This window comes from Cephus cinctus, unplaced genomic scaffold, assembly GCF_000341935.2.
Source record: "Cephus cinctus unplaced genomic scaffold, Ccin1 Ccin1_scaffold0662, whole genome shotgun sequence".
Lineage (NCBI taxonomy): Eukaryota > Metazoa > Arthropoda > Insecta > Hymenoptera > Cephidae > Cephus > Cephus cinctus.
The window spans coordinates 90,652-104,719 of NW_014333291.1; the positions used below are offsets into that span (position 1 = coordinate 90,652).

A 14,068-nucleotide genomic window follows, 5' to 3' on the forward strand; every position below is an offset into this window, starting at 1 on the left:
CGCCCGCCTGGCATGCGGATGCATTTACGAAGAGGTGGGCGGCCGAAGGTGACGTAGGTTAGTTCTTGGATTTTCGTTATCGGTGTCGAGTTAAGAAAATAGGTTAGAGCATATGTATTTCTGATGGTGAAAATGAAAGTGTTTTTTTGATTGGTCAAACGTACTGTTAATGATGGAGGACGTGCGTCATTTAATAACGATGTATTATCATCGGTAAGCGTGATTTCTACTTAATTAATTCCCACAATAACTACATGCATAAAGACATAGCGTCCATGCTCGTAATTCAAAAGTTGGCGGGAACTAATAGCGTGTCTTAGTTCCATTAGGATGCCACGAAGCAATTACGTCGCTGCTGTAGCTGCATAAATATTTTCTATAGACGCACTTTCAACAGAGATACACAGTATAGATTTCAAATAGCACGTGTGTACTGTTTTTCTATTTGTTTAGCGAGAGCCATCAAGTACTTAAGATAGTTTTAAACACGTCCCTCTCCCCTTTCCGTCCCACCCGTCCATTTGTAAACTGTAATTAAAACTGAGCATAACGATATCTTCAATAGCGGATGTTGCTGGCGACGTCAATTACAGGGTGTCTAGAACGTGAACGCAGGTATAAGAGAAGTGCTGGGCGCTTTTCACCAGAGTGAAAATATATTCTAATGAAAAAAGAAAAGTCAATAACCATGAACTTTTCATTTTCCTAAAGAGAAATCGTAACGAGCTTATCGAGCTCAACAACCAAGCCGTACGTAAACCGTTTACTGCGCATGACGGGTAAACTTAGAAGCACCATGCGTCAACGTCTTATTCAAAATATCCCGCGCGTCGAGTATACAGACAAGTCGCCCGACGATGCACGTTCTCGGTAAAACGTCGGGTCGCCCGACTAATCCGACCGTCTCGAGGACTCCGAGCGTCCAGTTCAAACTTTGTGTTCCAGTATTCAGCACGGAGTATTCGAATGGTGAGGGTCCGTCATGTAAAACAAGCAGAGAAAGTCGTCGGTACGCGTTCACCGCTTCGTGACGATAAGCCGGGTAATGATAAGTCGTTTAGCGTGTCCAAGTAGTTACGTGAACAAGAGAATACAGCAAGAGGGCAAGGGGAATCAGCGACAAGAAGCTTGGGCAACCAACACGGCCATTTCTCGAAGTCGATTACGAGCTATGGATATTGTACAGTACCATAGACATCCATCGTACAAACAGTAAAAGGACAATGGCTGTCATTACAGGTTACCGATTATTATATAACTGTTTTACCTCCAAGTTTCTGTGACTAACCGTCTATACCGCAAAACGCGAATCTCGCTTCACTTCGGAATCGCTGCTTTCGTTTCGACAGCAGTCAATTGCCCGATAGAAAAAAAATCTGCACAGGTTGCATCCTAATCAAAATCGATGACGTGTATAGAAATTGTTTTTTGCTTTAATCCACGGAATCTACTGTTTGCTCGTAAAATGTTTCCTATAACCTTAAAAAAAATTTTCAAAACAATTTAACAACAAATCGCGCGATTGCGGTTTCTTTCGTTGATACGTATATACACGTAACCTCAAATATATTTTTTTTTTTATACAGTCTGTACCAATCTTGTCCTCCACGATCGCGAACCGTATGCGAGCTCCTTAGTGGCACACGTTCCTACGTGCCGACCGGTTTTTATCGTGCTTCGTACGGTCCTATGGAAATCGGCCCGAGTTAAACCTCATCTCCGGAGAGTCGAAGCCAGAGAGTTTACGAGTATTTGGCCCGGCATGGAATTCCTGAGTCAGAGTCCTTTGTTAGTGTATCTTTGTTCAATCTTTAGTCTACCTTCTTTTTTTGTATTATATATACGCGTATACACTGTATACTATAGTATACATAAAATATGCGGGCGCAGTCGAGTCTAGTAAAAGGAGGTGTGGTTATGGTCGAAGCCGGTCGACCTCGTTTAGGACCGGTAGAAGCATAACATAACCACTAACGCTGGAACATAATAGTCTCCTACCAACTTCCAACTACCAACCGTAAGTCCCTCGCGAAGCCACGGTATACATTGACACGGCATAACGAAATTTCACATGGTTGTCACTGGTGGATGATAGAATATTGACAAGCCGTTAACTGTGGTCCGTACGATTTTTAAGAGAAGAAAGAAAGAGTACACTTTACGATCAAAGCATAACGGTCCATTGGATATGGAGTCGAGTGGGCAGGAATCATTAATTGGACACGTAATTTGCATGGATACGAGGACTGGGATGTCAATGACAATCACCTTCGTGACTAAACTTGCTTGGCGTCCTTCCTATTTGTATAATCTGATAATTCGATAAGCACGACCATGTTAATACGTGGGAATGAGAATGACGCGTATACGTACCGAACGTCTAGGTATGTTATACATTTGTTATTTAATAGTCAAGTGAAATGTTAATTACTGCAAATGGGTATGGTCAGCATACATTATATATATCAAGTATTTGACTCCAGCAGAATTTACTCAGATTATGTCGCTACGTGTCAAGTACACGTGACTGGTAATTATATTAGGAAGACGAAAAACTAGTAACTAGGAGAAAATTTATTGCTTCTCTCGGTTCCGGTTAAGTAGGTCGTAACTGTTTGACAGTGCGTTTGCATTCGGCGGCACACTTGCCAAAATAAAATTGTACGAGTTACATTTGCGAATTACCTGTGGGATGTTTGAAAGAGGTAGACGTTTCGTAGGCTTTCGGGTTAACGGCATTATTTACACTTGGCAATGTCTGGACGTGCCTCTTCTTCTCTATTCATGCGTTATTCCTTCTAGAATCCACTTTACATTTAACGGATTCCGTCTGAATTACCGCTTTTACTTGGCACTGGATCGTTCGAATATTCCGTGACTGCGGACGCCAGGCAAATGCTGTGTACGTGTTATAAAAGAAATTCAAACCTAACCTCGACCATGTATAGTAATTATACTGTTCATTTTGAAAGTATCATATGGTAAACATGTGAAAATGTCTACAGATATATTGCCGTGACAGGGCATTTTTAAGGTGACGAATGCGGGACGTATTTAAAAGTTAAAATTTATCAAGGAAACGAGAAATTTCTTTAAAATGGTTTCTGTGAAATTCTCCTAGTTCCACGCATCGGCGTTAACGCTGTTCTGGGTGTTACAGAAAGCGATGCGTTACGAGGTCAACCAGTATCTAGGCGAAACCTATGACGGCGAAGATCGCCAAGATTCTCATCGACCAACAGACGTTTCGTAATTCGCGCCATTGTTTCGTTTAAACGTTACGTTAACAATCGCGTGGAGATACGGCTGAACCTTGCGGACAGAAACTCTATAGGGTTCGATTTGTAATAACAAGACTTGATATTGTGCTATAGTGCGTTCTAGCTTTCTATACCTATGTATGTATGCTTCTAGAATCTTGGTTAGTTATCGAGAAACTTTTGCAGCTTTCCGGACTGTGATTTTGTGTCAATGAGAATTGCCAGACTAGTCTCACCTATAGTTAACACGTTTTACTTTACCTTGCGTCATCATACAAGGATGTACTTCGAATGCTGATAAAGTTTCAACACTGCGAAGGTTAAAGTTTACGTTTCCCTAAGACAAAAATGTACTCGGTTTGCTTGATTATTTCTCGAAGAAAATTTTAATCCATCGTATAAAATTATACGACTGATCGATGTAACTAAATGGAATCGGCGAAATCATCGCATGATCATCAGACTTGTGTATCGACGATGACGTGGACTGTACGTGGGAGAGGCAGGAAGTGGTCTGAATTATTGTCACGAAGATATGAGTATCCTTTTGTCTGTATATATATATATACATATATATATATATATATATATATATATATATATATAAATTTTTTAAAACAAAGTTTCTAATTAATTATGTTAAATTAAATATACCAACCAATCGATTATTATTATTATCATCACTGTTAACTGTATATTTAACAATTTTTCAAAACAAAATGTCTGCCTGTCTAAAACGTGCGTGGGACGCACGAAGGCTTCTCTAGAAGATGTTGGAAATTTTAGAGAAAGGCGTCATTACATTCTCACGGCAGTATATTATTATATATTCTAATAAACTTTCCCACCGCGTGTATCAGCAGTGCGACCAATTTTCGCACAGTACTGAACCGTGACCCCGTGGGTCATTGGCAATTGGTGCAATTGTCCAATTAACGACGCGGACAAGTCTTATTCGGTTTGCGGATAAATAATGAGCTTTTTTCATTTTCCCATCTGACTCCCTGTGACGCAATCATTTTCCAAGCCGTTAGACGTTATAGCAGTCGATAATCGTCCGGGAGGATTCGCAGGATCGAGACAACGATCCTTGGAGGAAAAATAATCTCCGATGTATATATTACATCCAACAATTATCTTCGACGTACAGTTAACCATGGAAGTCTTGTTTTTCTATACACCAAATACAATTGGGTCAGCTGTTAGGAATTAGTCGTGAAATGAACTTCTCAGCGCAGTGCCTATAGGGACCCCGCGAGTTAGTTCACACAATGAACCTCTCAGTTCAAGTTCACCGTAGAACAATCGCCGCTCTGTATCTGCTTCTGTGGCATTGCCGTGGGAGGATTTGGGATTCGTGGTACGATTAAACAAAGAACTCTAACATAAGCGAATCCCCAATTAAATGAATATCCTAAGTAGACTCGTACGAAGTCACGGTTACGTGCCTTAACACCCGTTCTTCGTTCAGAGAGACAAGTTTTCTTATTGCTCGGAAAAATATATTTGGATAAAAAAATTTTTCTTGAAAAATAATTTTTAGTAAAAAAAAATTTTGTGTTTACCAATGTAACTATATAGTGACGTATGTAATATCGCGAAAGCGAACCTTTTTCACGATTTTATATATGCTCCAAGCCACGATTACACGTTGAGGCACAGAGTTACATGACCTTGATACTAAAGCAGGACATTCGGTAGGATAAGCAGTATTTTAATTTTTTTCTCCAACGCTGATTTGGATTTCAATGTAATAGACGTTGACAAGGCGCATTCCCGTGCAGACGACAGATTCCGTTACCAGAGATAGGCCAAGCAATGGGTTTGACTAACTGGTGAAAATATTTTTGTATTTTATTACTATCTGAGTACTCTAGATACAACCAGTATTCTTATGTATCGTACGAGTATTGTAATAAAGAGAAATTGCATTTCTCTTGATTTTCAACCTTACCGTGTCGTGTCGTACAGTTTCACGTTGCGTGTCAATCGTCGCGTGGCTTTCATGCAGTCCGGACGCGTCATCTCCGTGGAATTTACCGGCAAGGTCTGCCTTCCTGACTGGACGAATACGGTTGAGGAACGAACCAACTCAGGAATGAGAAATCAATGCGTACTAGAGATATACTACTTGGTGAAAAAGAGAGAAAATATATATACATATATACCGGTTACATTTGTATCTCTCTATATAGGTATAGTTATAGGACGTCCATTTTGTATACTTCTTTTATTATGCATTCCTTTTATTCGTATCTTATTTTTTCCAGTCGCCCAAGGACTGCGCCATGGACCACTGATCAAAGACATTGGTTAGTTTCCTTGATCACGATTATCACATTTATTGTTGACCATTGTCGGATACAGTGGCTATCTGTATGGTCCACGATCTTTTGGACCTTGTTCCTTTTTCCGTGACTTAGATTGGGGTTGGTGGATTGCATAGATTTTTACGAATAATGGAACTTTTTGTTTTGTTGAGTTTTTTTGTTTAGGCTTATCAGGTATTTTCATTGTTATGTTATACATTTTTATTTTTATTTTCATCGGTTCTTCGATTGACAGATATTTGTCGGATTTAGTGAGAATGGCCGTGATTAAAGGTACGTGGGATTGTGCTAACACGTTTTATTATTTAATTGATACAGTATGACGCTCGATGGCTGATAAATAGTCATTCGTTTCGCGTAACTTTGATTCGCCATTGGTATACTCTAATGGAATACAGATTACCGGCCGGTGACATGACAAAGGATCGCGCTAAGAATTTCGATAGCACGTTTCTTATAAAAGGTTGATAACCCAACTGGAATGCTTAATTACTCGGCTGATATTATTATAGCCTAGGGGCAAAAGTACGGTCCAAACGATGACAACCAGCTGGGCTGGTCGCCCCTACGGGTTATTATTATATCGTCATTACACTTGGCTCTTTGATTTCATTTACAAAGATCAACGCCATTGTCACTTTCTAAAAGGTTTGAGGATGTAGATTAAAAAGATGAAAAAAAAAAAAGATTGCATCGGCCGGGAATCGAACCCGGGCCGCCCGCGTGGCAGGCGAGCATTCTACCACTGAACCACCGATGCTTATATTTGTCTGGATAAACAGTATTTAGTATTAACCACATTTTAACATTATTATATACTATAATTGCATTACGTCATATTATTCTACGTATTACAGTAAACTCGTCCGTGATATTTCTTGATGAAGCAATCGAATGTAGAAAGTAACCGAAAATTCTAGCCTTTCGTAAGTGCATTCAGTTTTCTCAATATTTCTTTTCCGTGTACACGACGCAGGGATTCAATATCCTATACCAAATTTACGATTATCGGTTCAATGCTTGGCAAGATATGCAAACTCGTAGCGAGACACCTCTCACGAAACTGCACTATTAACCCATATCATAAGGATAGCGTGACCGTGTGTAACCTCGAGGCATATAAAATAGCGTAGGTTACGGTATAGTAACTTTAAAATATCTATACTGTTATAAGACAGTACACGTTCCTAGTCACGATCTCGATCATCAATAAACTATGTAAAACAGTTTAATTCAAATTACGTCCGTTTTCTTTACCCTGGTGCTGAATACCAGCAAACAAGAAATCGTCAGCGACATAACAAGACTATTAAATATCCCTTAAGAATCTCATAAGTGACGTTAAAGTACGTTCTCAATACTAATGATTCGCAAACCGTGCGTTCATCGTAATAATATCAAAGTTAACCGGCTGCCGAGATCGAAAATGGTTTCTAATGCGATGCGCGCGAAATTTCAAATGGCGCGCCTTTTTCACGCAATTTATTCAAAATTACTCTCCAATTTGATCCAATATCGTGTTTAACGATTTATACATATAATAATCATCGTCAACTATATTTTGATTATTTTCAAATTTTCGTCTCGATCTAATAGCAAACCATTCGATACACAAATCGACGTTTCCCGTAAACCGTAGGAGGTAGCTGAATTCGAGGTGAAACAAAGAACAGCGAATAATGGATAGACCGGAAGTGAGGCAATTATTCAGTCGAGCGGTTAGAGCGAGGAGCAATTGTCGCAATTGCATTCACAGTGGTTACTGTCGACAGGAAAGTGTACTTCGCGTTTAAACACGTCTATGATCGTTACATGCGAATGACGCAATAGTATTTCATGCACGGATAAGAAGAATCCCTCGTACTTATTAATGGTATGAAGTATAATGGTATTATTAGTGACTGGAGTAATATACGCTTTTGGATTAAAGACTATAAAGTATAAATTGACTATAAAGTAAGACGTCTAGAAGATAATCGCACCTGATATAATCGCATCTACCTGCCGTAATAAATTTGACCAACAGTGCTTTGCCTTTAGACTAGCAACCATACTTCTTTATTTACAGAATGAAGATATAAGGAGAGGACCCCTCACATATTATGCTCTACGGTAGCAGCAATGTCGGCGCAATGTACTCACTTCGTGCAGAACGCATGGAAGAAGGAGCTGTGTTCAAACTGTTTCAAACCAAAAGAGGAACATCTGGTTCCGGGCGATGCGACAAAGTTTAACGTGGGAAAGTCAACGATCGTTATGAAAGTCGACAGCCATAAATTACAGGTATGCCGTAGAGATCATTACGAGTACTGATCTTCGGTAGGATTTCCTTAAGATCTTCGATTAGATATTCTGTTAAAATTCAAATAAAGTCAAGCATCAATATTCTTATACCGTGTTATATCGGCAAGCACGTATCCTTCGTGAGGTGTTTGTCACAATGATTGATGACCACGAATTCCGACTGTTCGTCGGTACACCAGGAATCTGGGTTACCCGCGTTCACGTAAAGGCGGAAGAGTCTGGTACTCCTAGGGTAAGATTAACAAGCTAGACTCGTTGCCATCGGGAGACGAGTTTGCTAATGAACCTGGGATGAAAGTATAGTTGGTATAGTCATTGACATAACTCGCCTATAAAACGCAATGAATTCGCAGTACGGATTTCATGTGGAATTATTTACAAGTCCCGGTGTAGGAATAGTGACGTAATCATACATCACGTATAGTCGATGCCGATGAATCTGATCGAAAATAATATCAACGTCAGATAAAATTTTTTCTATAGTTTACATCCACATTAGCGGGTGCACGTGTTCTTATCTGTGCATTGGAAATTAATGACGCACGGATTATTATTTCCACGTGACGCTTAAAGCGAAGTAAACTCGAGACTTTGGAAATAGAAAAATAGAAGAAAAAAAAATGGACAAAAAAAATTAACCACGATGTTATGCACACGGGTGAAGAAACAGGCTCATTAAGATTTTTTTATTTTTTGGGGTGACTGTATTTTAGACCTTGTATTTTTATCTTCGTATATAATGGAACGAGACTGTCTTGGTTTATTTTCCATAAAAAAAAATTTCGGAGAATTTCTTTTTGAATAATTCTTTTTTTTTCGATCTATCTACACGGTGCGTTAACCCCGGGAATATATTTAGAGAACTTTTTGTCTGATGAGTTTTGAATTTTGGCGGTAACGATAGTTCCGTGAAGATACCATCCTTTTTGGGGTTAGAATATTCGTACATTACCGTTGGTACGGCGCGAAATTATATTACAGTTCAAAGTCCGCGGATACCGGTGAGTGTTCATTTGGTTTTTTTTACACGTGAGTGACGATTCGTACACATTGGTCACGTACGGCATATGTGACAATAACACACATTGTTACGGGTGTGGTAAAACGCGTTGAGTTAAATAAAGCAAGTTCATTGTCGCACTGTGTACAAGTGATTCACGCATAATTATGCTCTGATCTACCGTGATTAGATTTATTTATTTTTTATTGTACGTTACACTCAAACTCTCGTGAATCACATTGGGTGGTACGACCGACGTGGATGAAAATGGATTACATTCGGACGTGATGGAATTTTTTGAAACTTTTGCAGAGTATTCTCAAGGGAAATACGTCTTCCCAGACGAAGAAGAAGAAGGTCGCCTTCCCGGATACTCTCACGGAAATAATCGGCTACGGGGGCGACGACTTCTCCGATTCGGAGGAATTCGAACTGAGCGAATCTACGAGCTTGGAGGACGAGACGCCGGATAGCGAGGAGGAGCGGGCTTTGAGTAACCTGACGAGAGCCAATACGAACTTTAACACAATAATTGCAAATTTGTCCGAAGTGGCGCCACAGGAGGCGAAGAAGTCCTTTGCTTCGTTGATGTTAGGTAAAGTGCAGAAGGACGCCGACGGCAAGAAGAAGACACTTTTGGTGTCCGTGACACCTTTCGGAGGTGACTGTACCGTGCCAACGGCTAAAAGACCTAGCGATAAGAAGGTCAGCCATTCGAATCTGTCGAAAAAATGTGGAGACGTTGCTGGGGATGGTAAGACGGAAGTGACGCTGAAGAGCGTCAGAAGCACCGAAGAGAAGGTGTCCAGGAACGAGAAGCAGGGTCAGAACGAAAGCTTGGAGAAGATTGTCGACATGCCGCTGATAACCTCGAGCAATTTGATTTCTGTAATACAAAAAAGTGATACGTTGACAGGTGGCGACGTGGCCTCCAGGAAAAGTACGGAGAGTCTTCAGAAGTCCGGCGACGGGGATACCTCGAGACAGATACACGAGAAGAAGACGACTTCCATAACTAGGACGCCGGCTATAAAGAAGACTGAAAGCGAGAAGCCTAAGATCTCTATGCAGAATTCTTACAGTAAGAGCGAGTATATCGTTGCTAAGGTGACTAAGCAGGAAGACTTCTCACGCGTCGAGGAGACCTCAATGAGTTTTAGTACTGGAATCGAATTGACTCTCACTCCTTTGAGTAAGCCAAGTGAGAAGGTAGCTACCAGGAATGCGGAGAACGAGGAAAAGTCGATCCTGTTAAAAGGGAAAGACGTGAACAAGGTCACCGTGGTCGGAGAGGAGAAGCACCAGGAGGTATCAACGCTTGATGATCGTGAGGTCGAGGGTCAAGCGGCGCCAGAATCTCTAAGAAAATTTAGTTTCGAGGAAAGTCGTGAACTTGCTGGTGAACCTGATGGTAAGGCGGACGAAGAGGTCGGTGAACCGCCGGCTCTACCCAGGAGTCCACCTCCGATCGATTCCAGACCCTCTAGAAGTGCCCAGGGTGAGAAAAAGAACGAGCCAAGGTCGTCTTTTCTTCATGGCGGCGATGCCAAGACAAAGCCTGTTGTACCTCAGAAGCCGGTTTCTCTGCCGCCGAAGCCGACCGGCCTCCCAAAGAGTCCAACGTCTTCCATAGGACCGTCTTTTAAAAAAACCATCACCACTAGCTACGTCTTGCCACCGCCGTCTATTCAGAATGCGGCTTTACAGGGTTCGCTCACCACTCGAAATAACTTGGGCGACAAGACCCAGTCTGTCGCTTCTTCTCTTCAGAGTTCCAGTTCTGTGAACTCTGCTGCTCGGTATTTGCAATCTCAGACGGTGAAGGCGGTCCAGGTATCCTTGACGGAGGTCAGATCATCCCAGAAGATTTTTGATGACAGCGCCAAGACCAAGAGTGACAATACCAGCTCACAATCATCCTCTGCGAGTGGTAGTACAAAAGTTGCTCCAAAGTTAAGACCTCCCGCGTTGACTATTCCTCGGAGTCTTCAAAACGACCAGGAAGAGGACGACGAGGAAGAGGACGACTCTTCTGGAATATCCGCTGAAGTCACGGCCGAGCTTATTCGCTCGCCGAACAAGAGGAGAATGGCACCCAAGCCACCGGCTACGCCGACGGAGGAACTTCCTGGTTCGTTGTTCGCCAGAAATCCTAGCGCTACGGTCAAGTCTGACTCTCCGGTAGTTCGTGAGAAGGAAAAGAGAGAAAGAGCCTCTTCTTGTAGTCCTAAGTTCAGGAAGGCCGTCTCCGAGACTCCTGATCCATGTATCCAAACACCAGAGCCAGCACCCAGGAGGACTATATCCTTGTCTCAGGATAGTCTTGCGAATCCTGACAGACTAGAAGAGAAAAAGAAGACACGTTCACGATTCTCATTAAAGAAATTTCTCCGGATGGGCTCGAAAAAGGACGCGGACATGATACCTGGGGGATCGTCGCCTAAGATAGATGAGATACCATCCACACCACAGCCCAAACAGCGTCTCGAAATTATTCATCCTTTGGAACTGGACGGAGCCGCTGTAGAAGTAGTGAGTAGCGACAGGATTGGCAGGATCGGCAGTGACGTCACAGACTCAAAAGCAGAATCTATTCAATCGTCTCATCAACAATCAACGAGCAACGCTCATCACGTTGCAAGTGAGTCCAAAGGTTTCCTTATCAGACTCAAATTTTTCAAAAACTGTAAAGTAAAATTTGTATCATTTTTTCAGCTCGACCAGGTAAACCGCCTCCACCGCCAAGGAATCAATCACTTGATGATTGGTCCAGATTGGATCCCGCGAATAAACCAGCAAGGCCACCACCGCCTAGAACGGATTCGAAATTACCACCTAGGGGTGAAAAACCATCCCCTAAAACCTGGCAACCTACATCCACCCCATCCTCAGCATCCGACTCGATATATGCGAATCTGGGTAAGTTCAGGCCCATACAGTGTAACTAATGAATGGCCATTCACGTGTGTAACAGCCATACTCACACGATACTCGCGCCTGCTTTAGCTTGCAAGCCAGGAAGACTTCACGAATTTGAACGTGTAATACAATATATGATTTTGTCACTAATCAGTTACGTTCATACGAATATAGACGGTACTTGCATACTTTTTTTACGTACTTAGACATTACGAAGTCAACTCGGTCGTTGTACATAGCCATATATTATTCAAGAAGAAAATAAATGACTCGGTCGGAAGCGCAAGGAGACTGGAGATAATAAAAATTAATAATAAAAATTAACAAAATTCCACGAACGATGACGCGAACGTTGCAGTTTCGAATTACGCTCTGATCAAGTGCACCTTTAGCGAATATACATTGCGTATGTTAAATGATTATTTGCTGACGTTGATTCATTTGCCTGTTCTTTGTATTACGCATTATTAATCTTTTCCTGACGATGACGAGGATATGACATCCTGTGATATATACCTACACTGTACTTGACTGCTGTAGAAATAGGAGATACGATGGTCTGTTTTCATTTCGATGATTAATGTCGTACTAGAATTAACGATCGACGAAGATAAATAGCAATTCGTAATCTTTGTCTGTGTTCGTAATTTTTTTCTTGCTATCTTCCTTTTTAAAGTAATAAATAATTGTTCGGAATTACGAATACATCCGACGCCAATGCCTTTGCGATCCGTCTTGATCGACGGTAGATCTGAAAAAGGTTATGTGGATGTATATTGTTATGCGATATTAGACATTAGAAACAAATATATTTGCGACTCACTTTGTATATATTGAAAAGGAAAAGCCTGTAATCTAGTTTTTCTATGTTTGAAATAAACGCCTTTTTTGCCTGAAATTCAAGAGAGTCTTGTTACCCTGATCTTGTGACATCGTGCTTGTCTTCGGGATCCCAGTTTAACGTCACAAAGAATTCATGGTTTGTTCGTTGCACCTTTGCACTTAAACTTGACTGACGACCGTACAAAAAATTGTATTGTATACTTTTCCCTGGTACCATCTTTCATTTTTTTTTACATTGTCGTGCTCGGGTTATTTATTTAGGAATGTCCTAACTGACGTTGGATGCAACTAACGCCGCATGCATTGAATGCATATTTAGCATCGCATTATCCTGGATTAGTATTTGGATAGCAATGCCTGCTAATTTCAGGGTGTCTGCTATATCCCGTTCTTCAAATATCCCGTACACTTCGATGTCTCCATGGCGACGATTAAAGAAGCAGCAAAGACAATCCTAAATTGCATACCAAGAATCAAATTAGAATATACATTGAGTAAGGTAACGAGTCAGGATGGAATTAAATCAAAAAAAAAAATTTCATCGTATTTCATATTGTTTTAAAAGACCCAATTCACTTCAATTACCAAACCTATTCACTCCTGACTATATATTGTAGACCTGTCGTTTCTGTCAAAATAAAGAATCCTCTATTATAATCACTCTCACAATTTCAAGTGATTTCACAGTGACTTCCGGTTAATGTCGTTACGCGCGACAATCGCACAACGGTCAATTTTTGTCCCGCAGTATTCGGAGTCTGTAGTACAGTCTGCTGAAAAAAAAATTGTCATACGGTTAAAAAAATTTGTTCAATACCTCTGTATGTTAATGGCATTATTAACGTTCACTCAGTACCGTGCAACGAAAAGTGAATGGAGATGAATTTAAATGTTGATTAACGTAGTACGCATGTAGCGAAAATTGTCATTCGTATTAATTCGTCATATTAGAAAAGCATTCCATAGCTTAGTCCAATGTATAATTAATTGGATAAATCGTTTAATCCGAATGATGCGATTACTCACTGTGAAGATGATCCATAAGCTTTTCCTTGCAATGCACTAAATAAGTAAAGAAAGTAACTAGCATTAGTTTAGACGTGTACGGTAGCTAGCCTGCGAAATGCCTTGTGTCTTGTGGTACTAACACTGGCGCTTGATGATGGCGGACGTGCCTGCAGCAGGTGAGGATGTTACAGGTGAGGTACGGAGTGCCCTGGCACCATCGAAACCTCAAAGAACAGCAAGTATGAGGGACCAGGCGATGTCACTGCCTCCCTTGAAGAAGCGCACGGCTGCGTCACAGCCGCAAAGTCAGGATTACGAAACGGTCGGATCGGCAGCGCCACCTATGTCTGATTCACCGGTAAGAGATTAAGGTTTGAAAATATTTTTTTTCTAGAATATTACCA

The 14,068-nt window shown here is 41.1% G+C and overlaps 1 protein-coding gene, 1 long non-coding RNA gene and 1 other non-coding gene across 13 annotated transcripts in view; 1 reads left to right on the forward strand and 2 right to left on the reverse strand.

Moving 5' to 3' along the window:
* The window catches only part of LOC107269509 (PHD finger protein rhinoceros), a 30,107-nt gene that overhangs the window by 13,401 nt on the left and 2,638 nt on the right, over positions 1–14,068 (forward strand). For 6 of the 10 annotated variants that reach the window (XM_015743419.2, XM_015743415.2, XM_015743414.2 and 3 more), the window contains 4 exons: positions 7,659–7,873; positions 9,207–11,535; positions 11,610–11,813; positions 13,838–14,022. In XM_015743419.2, coding sequence (XP_015598905.1) covers positions 7,712–7,873; positions 9,207–11,535; positions 11,610–11,813; positions 13,838–14,022 — 2,880 coding nt within the window. In that variant the 5' untranslated portion in view covers positions 7,659–7,711. Of the gene's footprint in view, positions 1–5,530; positions 5,573–7,630; positions 7,874–9,206; positions 11,536–11,609; positions 11,814–13,837; positions 14,023–14,068 lie in introns of those variants that run through there. The other 4 variants (XM_025086758.1, XM_025086762.1, XM_015743418.2 and 1 more) reach the window with 3 other exon arrangements.
* Trnag-gcc lies at positions 6,280–6,350 on the reverse strand. The gene has a single exon. It is a non-coding gene; the product is annotated as a tRNA-Gly (tRNA).
* On the reverse strand, positions 12,458–13,944 carry LOC112494602. 2 transcript variants are annotated; one of them, XR_003060198.1, is made up of 4 exons: positions 13,805–13,944; positions 13,683–13,718; positions 13,242–13,429; positions 12,459–13,110 (listed from the first exon to the last, which is right to left on the reverse strand). It is a non-coding gene; the product is annotated as an uncharacterized LOC112494602 (long non-coding RNA). The 2 variants fall into 2 exon arrangements; XR_003060197.1 differs by having other exon boundaries at positions 12,458–13,110; positions 13,242–13,718.